General features: G+C 40.4%; 1 protein-coding gene across 4 annotated transcripts in view; it reads left to right on the top strand.

Annotated features, from left to right (window-relative positions):
• Nucleotides 1-6461: 6461 nt before the first annotated feature.
• Nucleotides 6462-14803, top strand: part of NCKAP1 (NCK associated protein 1) — a 53608-nt gene continuing 45266 nt past the window's right edge. For 2 of the 4 annotated variants that reach the window (XM_059475572.1, XM_059475571.1), the window contains exon 1: nucleotides 6462-6666. In XM_059475572.1, the coding sequence (XP_059331555.1) occupies nucleotides 6559-6666 (108 nt within the window). In that variant the 5' untranslated portion in view covers nucleotides 6462-6558. The remainder of the gene's footprint in view (nucleotides 6667-14803) is intronic. The other 2 variants (XM_059475570.1, XM_059475569.1) reach the window with 1 other exon arrangement.

Genomic DNA, 14803 nt, shown 5'->3' with positions numbered 1-14803 from the left:
CAAATTTCAGGTGACAGAGTAAAGTGAACTTGTAAATAGTGTGGATGGGAAAGAACTGTTATCCAGGTTTGTAATGAGGTATTACATGTGTCAGCTAAGAAAATTGTACTTTTGGGATATTTTTTTTTTTTTTGCTGTGAGGACTGAGACAGAGGCATTAACATTTGAAGGATAGCTGAAATGACTCGAAAACCAGGGCTTCAAAAAGTAGAAAGACTTCTCTGGAAAAAGAGGTGGCATCCTGGAATATACCCACATAGGCACACTCAGAAAAAACCTTTTTTTTTAATGGTATACTCCAGAGTCAAAGAATGACCCAGATTGACCTAAACTGTCTCTTCAATGTGTTTAATTCTTTTTTTCTTCAATAACAAGGCAGACTGAAAGCTTAGGGGATTCTTTAATCATATTTTCTCTTTGTTCTCTACATTTTTTACTGAAATAACCATTCTGCTTGAACTCCAAAGCTGTTCCTAAGCTTTTAGTGCTCCTTTATCACTACTTTTAAAGTAACCAAAAGTTTCCATTCTGATTGCCTATTAAAGTAATTGATTAATTATTTTATATTAAATGAATTTCAATATGTGGACCATAAATAAGGTTCAGGATGATATAGCCATGTTTTCTGATTTACTTTAGAAGAAACTTGTATGTAATTTAGACTTAAACTAATGGTTGAAAACTAGATTTGGATGTCATTATGAATAGATTTGATGGAATTAATTTACTATCTTGCTAACATCTTAATTAGGAACATTTCTTTCCTTTGTGTCTTGTAAAAACAATTCCTTTCTTCCTTTTCCATCCCACATTCTTAACCACAATTTCAAAATCACCTGAAGCTCGCTGAAGAACAGCTCTCAAGTGTTGAAGATTTCCATTTCAGTTCCATTCAAGTTTCACTGACAGGATGAATGTCCTACCAAAAAGGCCATCTAGTGTTTGGAGTACCAGTCAATGACTCTTTGTGAGCAGCACCGAGTGTTCTTGGCTTCATCTTAATATTAAAACTTCACAATTTTTTATAAGATGTAATGGCTGTTTTCTGTCCAACTCTAAACAATGAGCTTCATTAATTGAAGCAGATAAAATCTCTGATGCTACTTTGCTAATGGCATTCCTTGTTAATTCCTTGTTAATTCAGCAAGATAAACAAGAGACTACTTTTGACACGAACACTATGAAGGGAAAAGATTTTTCTGCATTAGACATGATTATTTTGTGTGAATAACACTTGCCTGATCATTAACATTTTCATTATCAAGGTCAAAAAAATATTGCAGGGAAAACAAAACAAACTTGGAAGATATAGGTATAACTCATTATACATTATATATATATATAAGCCAAACTTTTTTCAACCATGTTAAAAGATAGTTATGCTATTAACATCCTTTAAAAAATTAAAAGTAGCTAAACATTACAACAACTTCAACACCAGCAAACCCCTAAACATTTTATCACTAAAAAAATGTATGTGTAAAGTTCTAAATGCAGTAGAACTAATCTGTGTAAGGAAATCAGCTGGTGATGATTGATATCGATTTTCTGATTAATGATTTTATTACTTGTTAGAAATCCTTAAAGTTGTGGCTTTATTTTACATTCTGCTTTATAACTCTTAACAGTAGTACTTAAGTTGAAAAAACAAATTTTAAATACACAAAATCCAAGTTGCTTGACTCATCTATAGAAGGAAATTCTTTGCTATCTAGTCCTCTGCTTCAGCAAAGGAAGTCATGCACTGTTTACCTAGAGAGCAAATCATTAGGAAATAAGTACTTTTTAAGTACTCATGCTTCCTGTAGGAAAACTATTGTACCAGGTTTCCCTAAAAGCAAAATTTTCTGCATATTATTTCAAAGAAGAACTTAAATTAGGCTACTTAAACAGCTAAAGATGCAGATTCATCCCACATGTTTTTATTGTGTCATGTAAGTTTGATGGCTGCACATAATTTTATTATGGCAACCTTAATAACCACTGAACTTCACTTCTTAGCTGCAGTTATTTGAACACTCCTTAGTGTTCACAGCCTTGTCCTGTCCTTCTGCCTTTCTCCACCCACAGGGTTTCCCACAGCATATGGGGATAGAATTTTGTCATATCATACTCCATCTCTGGTCTGAGTTATGTATTTCTGTGCTGTGTGAAACAACTGGGGGTTTTTACATCCTCAAAAAAATCCATATTTCTTTGTCAAATGAAAAAAAATTACAGATGGAAATGTGGAAGAAAACTGTAGTGGTTTTTCAAACTTTTCCCCAGCTTGATCATAGGTGTGACAATTTGGGTGGTACTCATGTCATTCTTCTCCACTAGCTTGCTTTTTGGCATACATTTTATTTACAAAAATCTACCATTTCACTCTTGTCACATGTAAACCTCTAACTTGCATTAATATCTTGTATTAAAGATCCCCACTGGCTGGTAAATGTGATTCCTAGAATGGAGGAAACCCCTTAATTTTTTGGATGTTCCTTGATTTGAATTTTCTGCTCTTTAAGGTAAGTTTGGGCAGGGATTGTTTTTCTTTAGTCTTTAATGGACGGATTGTAAAAGCTGTTGTATTTAAAGAGGGACTTGCTATTCCCCTGGGCTCTCATGACAGAAAGGGAGAAGACAAAGTAACCTCTAATAGGTTATTTTTGTACATTGGCAACTGTAACCACTGGTGCTACCCCATTTATCTAGGACAGAAGTGTAACACAGGCTGTAGAAAGTAGATCAGAGCCCTGGAGCTTGTGCATACCTGCCAAAAAAAGGCTCTGTAGGTAAACAAAGATAGTTAAACCTGAAGGCCCAACAGAAGCCCTACAGCTGTCTTGGTTTGAAAATACAGGTGTCTGCTAAGGAAGGCAGGAGCCTCTCTTGAAATGGCAAATGCAAACCCCCTCCAAATTATTGTAATTTTGAAATTAAGGGGGTCTCAGGCAAAGATATGGGAGTAGGAATAACAGTTCTTTACTAGGAAAATTTAAAATACAAATGCAGTAGTACAGGCTGCCCAAAGAAGCTGTGGATGCCCCATACCAAGGGTGGATGGAGCTCTGAGCAACGTCATCTAGTGGAAAGTGGTTCCTGCCCGTGGCAGGGGCTTGGAACATGATGATCTTTAGGGTCCTTTCCAACCCAAATAATTTTGTGATTTTCATTCCTGTCTGAAAGCCCTATAGTGATTAGTAAATTAAACTCTGTACTGAACAGAGAATTGACTTTAAAAGAACCAGAGCTGATCTTGACCCACATCTGAAGTGCTGTTTCTTACCCTAAACTTGTATTTGGAATAAATATAGAAAGCTATTTAAATGTTAATAATTAATAAATCATTGAGCAAATAGAAGTTGTGTGTTTTAAAAATAATTCTTAGCCTTACTTTCTTGTTCATTTCCTTTTGCCACACCTGTAAGAGCTGTGCTGTTCCTGACAAAACTTGAATTTCAATGTTATTGTGATGCTTGCTGTTAGATTGGTGAATGCAGACATTTTTATAATCTAATAGGCAATAAATTTTCCTGCTGGGAAATCTACCTATATTCCTGTAGTTGCTATATAAAGTTGCTGCAAAAGTGGTGTGACAACAGGAGCTTAATACTGCTGTCATTAAAATTGGTGACAAAACTGTGGGGTGCTTTAGTACATACATTGACATTGACCAAGAGCTTTGTTAAAAGTCTGTGTGTAACCTCATTACAGTGATAATTCAGATAATACAAATACACAACACACAAAAACTCACTAACTGGCTCAGTGACTTCATTCCACTTGCTTGGCTGTATATAAATTACAAATTCTGTGATTGTTACTGATTGAAACTTCTAGAACATCTAAAATGACTAAAAAAAAGAACATGAAATTAAAAATGGGATGCTTTTGTGTTAGCTGTGGGTGTGTAGGCGAGGAACAAAAAAAGTAGTAGTATTTGTTCTTAAATGGCTTTAAGCTGAAGGAGGATAAGTTTAGATCAGATATTAGAGGGAAATTCTTTACTGTGGAAGTGGTGAGGCACTGGAGCAGGCTGTTCAGAGAGGCTGTGGGTTCCCCATCCCTGGAAGTGTTCAAGGCCAGGCTGGACAGAGTTCCTGCTCTAGTGGAAGGTTCCCTACCCATGGCAGGGGTTTGGAATGAGATCATCTTTAAGATCCCTTCCAACCCAAACCATTCTATGATTCTTATTTTGCAGCGCAACTACATGAGAAAACATCTTTGCTTTGAGTAGAAATATTACATTTGATATTAAAAAAATATATAATGGAAGGCCGATGCTTTGTGTAGAATATTACTATAGATATATAATTAAATTATGTAGCATTTTATGCTTTATCAATTTAAATAGCAATTTGAATACTTCTGATGTTTTCCAGTAGACGCCAGTAATGAAAAGTCAGGTCTAACAGGTCTAACCTAATTAATCTTTACAACATTGTTGCTAGGTACTCCTGACTTTTGGACACAAAGCTAAGAAATTAAATCATCTGGTAAAGGCCAATGGATGAATCAATAGCAGACTTAAGATTGGAACTCTAGGTTCTTGCTTCCTAGTTTTATTCTGAATCATAAATTGTCTTGTAATTGCTGAAGTGGAGAGGTCAGTCAGAAACAATTTAACTACATTCTAGCTTCTCACATTCATTTCTATGCTTTCTAAAATAGATTAGTTTAAAATCTCTGAAAGACAGTCTAATTCTGATTTCTAATGCAAAAATGTGAACTGAAAATTAAATACTTGTATTTATATGCAAAAAAAGGCACAGATGGTTGTGCCACTATAAAAAAAAATTAGATTAAAAGGTTAATTCTTAAGCCTGTCTCTCATTCCCTAGTCTGGGGATCCCTGCATCCCAGCTGGCTGTACTGGCCTCTCAGTGCTGAAATCATCTTCCTAAGGCATCACAACAAGGGGATGGTCTCCTGGAGGTCTGTTGTTGACATTTGTAGCACAGAAATCTCACCATTCCTTAGAAATATGTCCTTTTAATTCCTGTGCTTCAAGAGAACAAAAACCCAGCAGTGATGTGACTCATCTAGCTGGTGATATGGTGTTGCTCAGAATTTGCTGTACAGTGGTCTGGAACAACAGCTTAGGGGGATGGTGTGAGCCCTGAGTGGGACAGAGGGGCTGCAGGCAGCACCTTCATGGGTATCCCTGGGTTCTTCTCACTTCCCAGGGTGGTTGTGATGTGCTGGTGGAAGTGCCCTCAGAAAACAAGGGGCACCAGCAGTGACAGTGTGCCACTGTGACACTGCTTTAATCCATGCAGTGTTCTGCTGGGCCCTAGCTCTTAATTTCAGTTGGTTAAGTTAAACAAAATCATAGACTCATCAAGGTTGGAATAGACCTTTAATGTGACCAGTCCAGCACTGCCACTGTAACTCCTAAACCACATCATCCTGTGCCAGATCCAGATGCCTCTTAAATATCTCCAGGTGTGGTGACTCCACCACCTCCCTGAGCAGCCTATTGCAATGCCTGACCACCTGAACAGTGAAAAAAGTTTTCTGATATTTAATCTGTCTATCCCCTGTCTCAGCTAAAGGTCATTTCCTCTCATCCTCTCACTGGCATGGCAGAAGAGACTGGCTCCCACCTCACTCCACCCTTTTGTCAGGGATTTCTAGAGGGTGTTGAGATCCCCCATGGAGTCTCTTCTTCTCCAGAGCAGCTCTCTCAGCTGCTCCTCATAGGAATATGAGCAAGAAGCTTCGCCAGCTTCCCTGGGAAGTTTCAGCCCCTCAATATCTCTCCTGAGCTGAAGGGCTCAGGACTGGACACAGCACTTGAGATGTGGCCTCACCAGTACCAAGTACAAAGGGATTCCCTGGTTCTGCTGGCCACACAATTTCTGATACGGGCCAGGTGCCATTGGCCTTCTTGTTGCCCTAGGCTTAGGTTCATCACAAGCTCAGGTTTATCACAAACTGGCTCAGGTTCAGCTTTTACTGACCAGCTGTTTTCCATTGAGCCCATTTCCAGCCACTCTGCTCCCAAGCTTTAGTGCTGCAGGGAGATATTGCAGCCAACATGCAGGACTTTTGTTGTTTAAGTAAAAAAATGGAGTCGATTAAATATAAAAGTGAAGGTGATGAAGTAAAAAAAATGGGGCTTTCATAGCCTCACAGAATGGTTTGGTTTGGAAGGGGCTATAAAGACCATTCTGTTCCATCTCCCCAGCAGGGACAGCGACAGCTTCCACCAGACCAGCTTGCTCAAAGCTCCATCAAGCCAACACCTCCATGGATGCGGTATCCATAATTTTATTTTTATTTAAGGTGTAGTATTTATTTAAGGTGTAAACCTTGCAGAAGAACGGGCATTCTTCGCCGTTCCGCCGCCCACCTCGGTGCTGTGCCCGAGCCCCCTCAGGGACCCCGGGACCGGGCAGAGCCCCGCGCTGCCGCCGCCCGCCCGCCGGGGGCGCCCGAGCGCCGCGCCACGTGACCCGTGCCCACGCCCCGCGGAGGCACCGAGCGCCGGGCCGGGCGGACAGGGAGCGCCGCGCCGGGCCAGGCCGGCGGCCGCGGGGCTCACAGCGGCGGGGCGGCCACCGGAGCGCCAGGATGTCGCGGTCCGTTCTGCAGCCCAGCCAGCAGAAGCTGGCCGAGAAGCTCACCATCCTCAACGACCGCGGCGTCGGCATGCTCACCCGGCTCTACAACATCAAGAAGGTGCGGGGGGCCCCGGCCGAGAGGGGGGGTGGATGGGGAGCCGCCCCGGCGAGATCCTCAGCGCCGCTCGGGCCGGCGCTCCGCCGGGCTTGCGGCTGTGCCGGCTGCGCCGCGGCCTAGCGGCGGGGCCCGGGAGGCTGGGCGGGAGCCGCCCGGCCCGGGAATGGGGGCCCGGGGCTTCGGTGCGGCCGGCGCATCGATCCCGGGAGAGAAGGATGGAGGAATGGAGGAGGCCGGGCCGATCCCGGCGGCGGCCGCAGGAGCGGGGCCTGGGCCCGGCGCAGCCCCCGGAGCCGCTGCCGCTCCGCTGCCGTGCGTGACTCACACGAGCCGCGAGTGGGCAGCGCCGCGGGGCTTTTCCCACGCCAAAACCTGTCGCTACCGGAGGCAAAAAGGGGCTCGGGGTAAAATTAGTAAGTTTAATTTCGATAAGTTCGAGTGCGCGGTTGCTTAGCAGCTCTCGACGTGAGATGGAGCGGGTGCTTGGGGCAGCTCCCCGGCTGCCCAGGGCAGTGGGTCGGTGTTGGCCTGGTGAGGTGGCTGGGCCGTGCAGGAAACTCCGGGTCTGGGTGTTGGGAGAAGGGTGGGTCACGCCTCTTGTTAATTTCTCCGGTGCTCGCTTAATTTCTTTCTGGAGGTAATCGTTGTGCTTTGCTGTAGGAAGGAATGTAGTTCATGGCCGCAGAATCGTAAAATTATTTGGGTTGGAAGGGGACCTTGAAGATCATCTAGTTCCGACCCTTGCGCTGGGTGCTTGTGTCCTTCCCAGCTTCATTTTCCTCATGAGTAATAGACCGTCTGAAAGTGTATGGCCCCTCGACCCACTTTCAGTAATGAATACTACTCAGGATTTTATTACTTTGCCTTGAACACAATTATTTGAGAGGTTTTTCTTATTTCAAAGAAAATGCTAGTTACTACCTTTGAGCAGCGAGTACACCTTTGTGGGTTCAGTCCATTAAAATTTCAGTGCCGTTCCCATTCTGGGTTCAGCTGCAATGGCAAAGGGAGTTTGAGAGTTCCAGGTGCTTACTTGGTCCTCTGACTTCTGCACCCATGTTTCTGTCAGGGTGACCCTGCCTGACTGATCTGAGGTAAAGGATGAGTTTTGTCAACGTTTTTTTCTCGTATGGGAAGAAGTAAGAACTACCAGAAGAAGTAATGACTATCAAGTGCGATGTTGATTTTAATTAAGGTGTTTTTTCAGGGAAAAAAGCCCAACAAACCAAGTGGTTAAAGTATTTAAAAGCCAGTGTTCATCCAAAGCCATTTCATTATTTGATATTCACTTTTATGTTTCTACAAATCTTCACAGACATAAATAAGGCATTCTAACTTGATGATTGCAAATTCCTGTCTTTCTGAGAGGTTCCTTTTAGTCTGTAGTTTTGTACATTGGAAAATCCCTTCAGTTAAATATAATTATACTTCTAACAAACAGAAATCCACAATTTATGGGGAAAACCAACAAAATGAGGAAGTTGTTTGTGTGTGTCCTTGTTGAGCTTTGAGATAAATATCCCAGGTGAAAAACGAGCAAAGGGAATTTCTCCTGAGTGCAGCCCTGCGTTGCAGGGCAGGAAACAGGACTGGAGAAACGAAACCTCTCCTTGGTAGCTCTGCCTTAGCCACTGTGAGTCTGGGCTGTGTTTTCATTGCCAGTGTTCTGATGCAGGGACATTTACCCCTGTTAAATGCTCCAGTGCCTACAGCCATGTTTCTGCTTGGCGTGTGTGCATGGCAGAGTCCTGTTGGCCCATATGGTGGTAGCTCTGCTGCTCTCCTGTTTCGGAAGTGATGCAGATGGACAGGCTCTCTGTAGGGGAGCAGCAGCACTGGGGGTGACACCACTTTTTCCTGAAATGCCAAGAGCTGAGTCCAAAATTGCTAGGTCTTGCATGCAGAGGGAGAGCAGGCATCATTAAGTGGCTTGATTATTGTGTCATGCGTAGTTTTGCAAATGTGGAGATGTCCCAGGCACAACTCTTGTGTATTCATGTAGTGATTTGTGAATTCAAATAGTAATTTCCTTCAGCTGCAGTCAGTACTGCTTGACAGGGGGAACTGGCCAACTCAGAGGGTGAGCCCAGAAGTCTTGGGACTGATTATTGTATTTTATTGTGAGTCTCTCTTCAGCCCAGCTGCAGCATCGCTCACTGCTTGGAACGCTTTGGTTTTGTTTATTTATTTTTTTCCTCTCTTTAAGCTGTCAATTCCAAAATGCTGTTTAAGATTCTGTCAGAGCTCTGTTGAAGATGATATTGAAACTGAAAACCACACAATATGTGGGTTTGCGGTTAAAGGAAATGGTTTAGACTTTTTTTAATAAGAGGAAGTGAGAGATTGAAATGTGTGCAGCAGCAGTCGAGATTGTTGTAGATGCTGTCTGGAGAGTACAGATTTTCAAGGATTAAGAGCTTTTTCAACTGTTAGAAACAAAGCAGGAAAATTTTACTTTCCAAAGAATTTCAGAAGTTGTTAAAAGCAGTTAGTAACAATGATTCTTTGTCTCATCTTCCTATACAAAGTTCAGTTTTGTTGCTGTTTGCTTATAGCTGATAATTGTTCATAGTTTCCTGTTTACTGACCTTCTGTGCCCCTGTTGTCTTTTGAAACAGTTAAAAGTTTGTTGTTTTTAAAACAGACTGTCTGACTGTATGGTTTTTTTGCCTCTGAAAGTGACCTGGAAATTAGGAAAAGGGAAGTTACTAAGGTAATAGCAGCTGATGAGACAGAACTTAGATTTGCACCCTGCAAGGAGGTGGATTTTTTGTTGCTGTTGTTATTTTGAAGGATGGCTCTTTGCTTGCTGCATTGGGACCGGTATAAGTAATGAATTTGGAACTCTTTCACTTGTGCTTTCTCTCTTGGTTTGTTCCTTCTTTTTTAAAATAATTTATCCAGAGTTGTCTAGGTTATTGTCTACTGTGTAACTTTGGTCATTACTTGCCTACAACCACACCTGTGTAAATCAAAGACAGCAGGGTTTTTTCATGCCATCCTGGCTCAGGTGAAGCTTGGATTTCATTATTACTGTCCAGTCTTGTGTTGGTAAGCTTTGTGCAAATGCTGCCATTACTGTTGACTGTTTTGTTTGAGAGTGGTGGCAGCAGAGAATAATCTTTTTTGTGGGCCTTTTGTTTGTTTATAAAACCCTTGGATACCAGGATGTGTTTACAGTAAGAGATTTGATCTTGAAATACCTGAAGCAGAGATTTAGGCACAGCCAGTCAAGGGGGTGTGATTTTGGTGAGTGTATAAGTAGTACTAAAGTAAACAGAACTGCTAGGGATAGTAGTTAAGGTTTTGAATTATTTAGACTATATGTTAATCAAACATGAGTCTGTTATTTAGCATGAATTACTTTCCTAGCAGTGTTCTGCTGTTCTTCACAGTGTAAGTTTTACGTTTGTTCACAAGATGTTTTTTAAATGTTATTAACAAAACAAATTCTTTTGAGTTTTCAAACTTGGTTACGTAGTATCTGAAAAATGAGGATCTTAAACCAACTCTTAGATGTGAACTGCATCATCAAACTGAAGTCATAGATGAGGGACTTAACTGTTTGCAGAGGCTTTAGCTGACTTTGTTTTCTTTAAAGGTGTAGTAGTGGAAATACTGGATTTTTACCTATTTTGAAGATGTTAGTACTTGAATTTAAAAGTTGTAAAAGCTAGTTGATTGTTTTATTGGTAGAACCAGTGGATAAAGTGCACAGTTTTGTTCAGGCACTTGAGTAGTTCTTCAGGAAATAGTGGAAGAGATTTTAGATGATTTTAGGAAGACCATGGGGAAGTTTCCAATCTGCAGAGCTCTGAAGTTTGGAAGGATGTAGGATTAGATCACCCTTTGGACACAGAGCTCTGTGCTGGAGTGCAGACCTTTGAGCTGAGAGGAAAAGCTTACCAATAATTTAGTTCTGAATTGTAAGGTTGGTGTTGAACAGATAATGTCAGGTAGTGTCTTCAGGTCACTGGGAAGTGTCCCCGGGTGGGGCAGTATTGCCTCCACAGATGTCAGCAGTTCTTTAAAGGTTAAAATGGCAGTGAATGTTTGTGTCTGTGATCTTGGAGAAATGGCTTATGATACTGTCTTATTGATAAGCAGAGGAGTAAGCCCCAAACAAACTCACAGTGCTGGCAATTAAAAAAAAATCTTTTGCTCAAGAAACAAACACTTAACTGGTGATACCATATCATACTATTATTTTTTACTCAGAAAAGCAATTAAATTTGTAAAGAAACAGACTTTATAATAAAATAAAAATGTCCCAAAAATATACAGAGTGGGTTTTCCCTTTTGCATCAAGAGTAGATGCCCAGAATTCTCTTGTTTCTTGGCTTACAAATACAAGTTACCTTGCCCCCTGTAATCGCTGTTCATTTTGTGTTAACACAAAACCAAATCCAGTTTTAGTTCCAAGGGATTTTTAAAGTTGTGTGCAGAGGAGATAGACCTAAAAAGTAATAACAGTTCCCATTTGAGGTTCAGAATAGATAGGGATTTCCCATTGCCTTGCTTCTTTTTATTAAGATGCTATTTTATGGACTACATTGAGGAAAAGTTTTGTGGCAGTGCAACTTCTCTTACTTTTTTTTCCCTTTGCATTTCACCTGCCCCACATTTGATTAATAGAACCAAGGCCTTAAAGAGGTGCTGCAAACACAAGAGGACAATGTGAATTTATCCCTGTACAGACAGTGTCAAACCCAGTATATTTCATTCATTCACAACGTGATGGGTCACTCTAGTATGGACAGTTTAGAAGGTAATTTACATGTTGACTTTAACAGGGCTGCTGATGTGACCTCATCTGATTGTTCTCATGAACAATCTGAGGAAGTGCAGTCTGGATGAAGCTGTGATGATGAAAGCAGATGCATCACCATATTAGGGAATGGCTGTGAAAATCTCAATGTCAGATGGGGATCAGCAGGGTCTTGTTGGGGTGTGTGTTACCTCTGCTTCCAGTCACTCTTTGATTCAACAACCTAGATGATGCCTACAGTGTGCTTAATAAATTTATATGTAGGAAACTGGGACAAGCTACAGAATCTAATTGAAATTCAGCTTGAGCTTGGAAATTGTAGGTATGGTCTAACAGGCTTGGAAGTGGCTGAGCAAGTATGGTTGTGAGCTATTTTGTGCTTAGTGGAATTTAAAGGACAAAATGAGAAGTAATGAGATTTAAAGTCTGAAGAAAATAGCTGGGAAAGGTTAGGGACATCCCAGGACAAAGAAAAGCCAGGTAAGTTTTGCTGCAAAAAATCAGGAATGACATGAGTTTATGTAAATGTGAGCAAGATAATCTGAAGGAAAAGTAAGTAATTTTTTTCCTCTACATCTCCTTCATTGAGATTCATTGAAAACATACCTGATTGACCACTCTTTTCAAGGAAGATGTGGACAAAATGGAGAAAGTTCAGGGCAAAATAATAAGGACAAGTGGTGCAGAAAATTGCACCCGTTAAAAAAAAGGGAATGTTCTTTCAAGTCAGCCTATAAGTAATACAAATTTATAAAAAATTAGGACCGCAGTAGAGAGATGGGGAATAGTTTATGCCATCCAGTGTGACCACCAGAGATCAAGAAGTGATGGATTGAATTAAATATTGGAAAACTGAATTGAATATTTGAAAAGACTGTGAGAATGTCTTTGAATGTAGCCTTTTTGAGACCTGTAAGTAAAGATGTGGCAGACATATCCCAGGAGCAACACAGATTCAGTTGATCTTGCCTTGGAACAGGAGAGGTAGGTAGGCAATTTCTTGTGGTCCTTTCTGGCCTTTTCTTCTCATTTCACATGAATTTACATTTCACTTAATTGAATTTCTGAGTAGTGATACTCTAGGATTTAAAGTAAGGTGTGTACTTGGGGTTCAACACACACCAAATAATGAGTAAACACAGGGAAGGTGTCTTGCTTAGATCTAGGAAACACTGGGCTGACTGTAACACCTTCAGTTGTAATTTTGAATTGATATGAAGGTACATTATATTTCCAATTAGGAACCCTAGTAAATAGAAAGTGCAACAGCTGCTAAATTTCTAATAATTTTGTGCTATATTTTGGATATGTCCAAGGCCTTTAGAGACTCTTCATAAAGTAGTTACATGGAGATTTTCTTCTGCTTCCATATCTTGGTTGAAACTGTAAGCATAATGTGTATCAAGAGGCAGGTTTACCTTTCATCAAGGTAACTGCAAGCATAAGAAATGTAATTTACTTAGTACAAAGTCACTCTAGCATGCTGGTGTGGGACAGTTAAATTTTAGCCATCAAAAGTATTAAGCTATAATAATTTGTCAATGTGTTCCCAGCTAATTCTTGCATCTTGTTAGATAGACTTTACAAGGGACAAGGCTTTATTCACAAAACTTAGCTGGGACCAGCCTGTTTAATAATCAATTTAGGCTTCCACAACCTAAAATACAGGCAAGGAGTTGTGGTGGGCTTAATGAGAGATATTAAAGCAAATGTGGTGTGAACCACTATTCAAAGCAGCTCTGAATTGTTTATTCCCCTCTCTTTCCTTCTCAGTAGTTTTGCTTTTTCAGAATTAGAGATTGCGGGTTCATAATATTAATTATTTTAAATGCATGGCAGAAACAAGGAGTATGTTATAGGTTTTATCCTACAGAAATATAATTAATGGTGAAAATATTTTTTTAATGTTATATTTAGTATAATTTACAGGCTGCACAGCTGGAAATCAGGCATGCAAACTTAAAGATATGTCTTAGCATGAAGCCTTTAATGCCAGCAGCTTTTCCAAGGCAAGAACAGTTTTACTGTGCTGCCTTTCTGGCCTTTCAAAAGAAAGTGCTGTAATAAACTGTAAATGGGACATACAGGAGCTTTTCCTGGTTTTTGGTCTGAGGCATCCTGAATTTCTGTTTACTAATCCAAGTTACTAACTTGGGGAATGGCATAGGTTTTACAGTCATTGAAATTCCATCAGTTTCCTTGTTAAATTCACAGTTTTGTTGTGCAGATTCATCTGTAAATGGAATTTAAAGGTGATTTGTTGACTGAGATTATTTCAGTGTATGTTGTCACAGTCAAGTGGAGCTGTGCTTAGCAGTGTTTTATCTCAACTCTGCATTAACAGCAAATCTCTTGAAGTAATAAATACATTAAATTGCTGCAAAGTATGGTTTATGATAATCTGCTGGTGTAGGAAGTTTGGGGATGAAAATACAAAATTTTCAATTCAAGTGGCCCTGTTTCTCTTTTATTAGGAGACAGCCCTGCTGCTAATTTAGAGTAGTTTGGTTTAGCAACAACAAAAGGAAATAAATAATAGGTGTTTTCATAATACAATAAATATTTAGGCTTTATTTTTTTACCATCCTAAGCCATGTAATTCAGGTGATACTTCCCAGTATTCTTATTCAAGGGCACATAACAGGTTGGTGTGAATGAGTGGCATGAGTGAGGTTCAGAGGTTTTAAATGCAAGTTTGGGACACTGACTACTGACACTGATTGTACCTGGACATAAACTTCCTTTTATTCTTGCCACTTCAGCTGCATGGATATAGTCATTTTGTTGATTGATGGTTCTTATCTTCTCCTTCAACATCCTCTGCCCTCAAGTAGGAAGTCAAATGTTAAACTTAGATTTTTGCAGTGAGAGCTGTAACAGTATTGGGGCAAGAGGTCTCTTTGCTGTATATTAGTGTTGGTGTATTCTGGGCCAAAGGCAGCTGAAGTGGTTTCTGTTTTCCTGTTTAGAGGCCACTTATCTTAGATGTAGGCCTTAAGCAGATTTTTGTAGTTGGCTGCTTCTGAATGAGTACAACACAGAAAGTATAGATATATGTAGTATTCTTAATTTTCAAAGTGAAATTAGTATAGGAGAACCTAATAGCGTCAAGTGAGGAAGAGAATCTGAATTTTGTGTAATAATAATATAATTATTTACCTCAGTAGGACAGGTAGGAAAATGCTGCTTTAATTCCAAACATATGGCCTGAACATGTGCAAACAGTGCAGGTAGTCAGATCTCTCTGAAGCTTGATAGCTGTGCAGATGATAGCAAATCAGTATTGTAAATAGTGAATTTCTCAGGTACAGAAATCATGTTATTCTTTTTGGTAGTTGCACAGAATGCCTTTACTTAGTAGAGAGCTTA

This window comes from Ammospiza nelsoni, chromosome 7 (assembly GCF_027579445.1).
Source record: "Ammospiza nelsoni isolate bAmmNel1 chromosome 7, bAmmNel1.pri, whole genome shotgun sequence".
NCBI classification, from domain to species: domain Eukaryota; kingdom Metazoa; phylum Chordata; class Aves; order Passeriformes; family Passerellidae; genus Ammospiza; species Ammospiza nelsoni.
The sequence above is the reverse complement of the archived record's forward strand: the minus strand, read 5'-3'. Positions and strand labels throughout refer to the sequence as shown.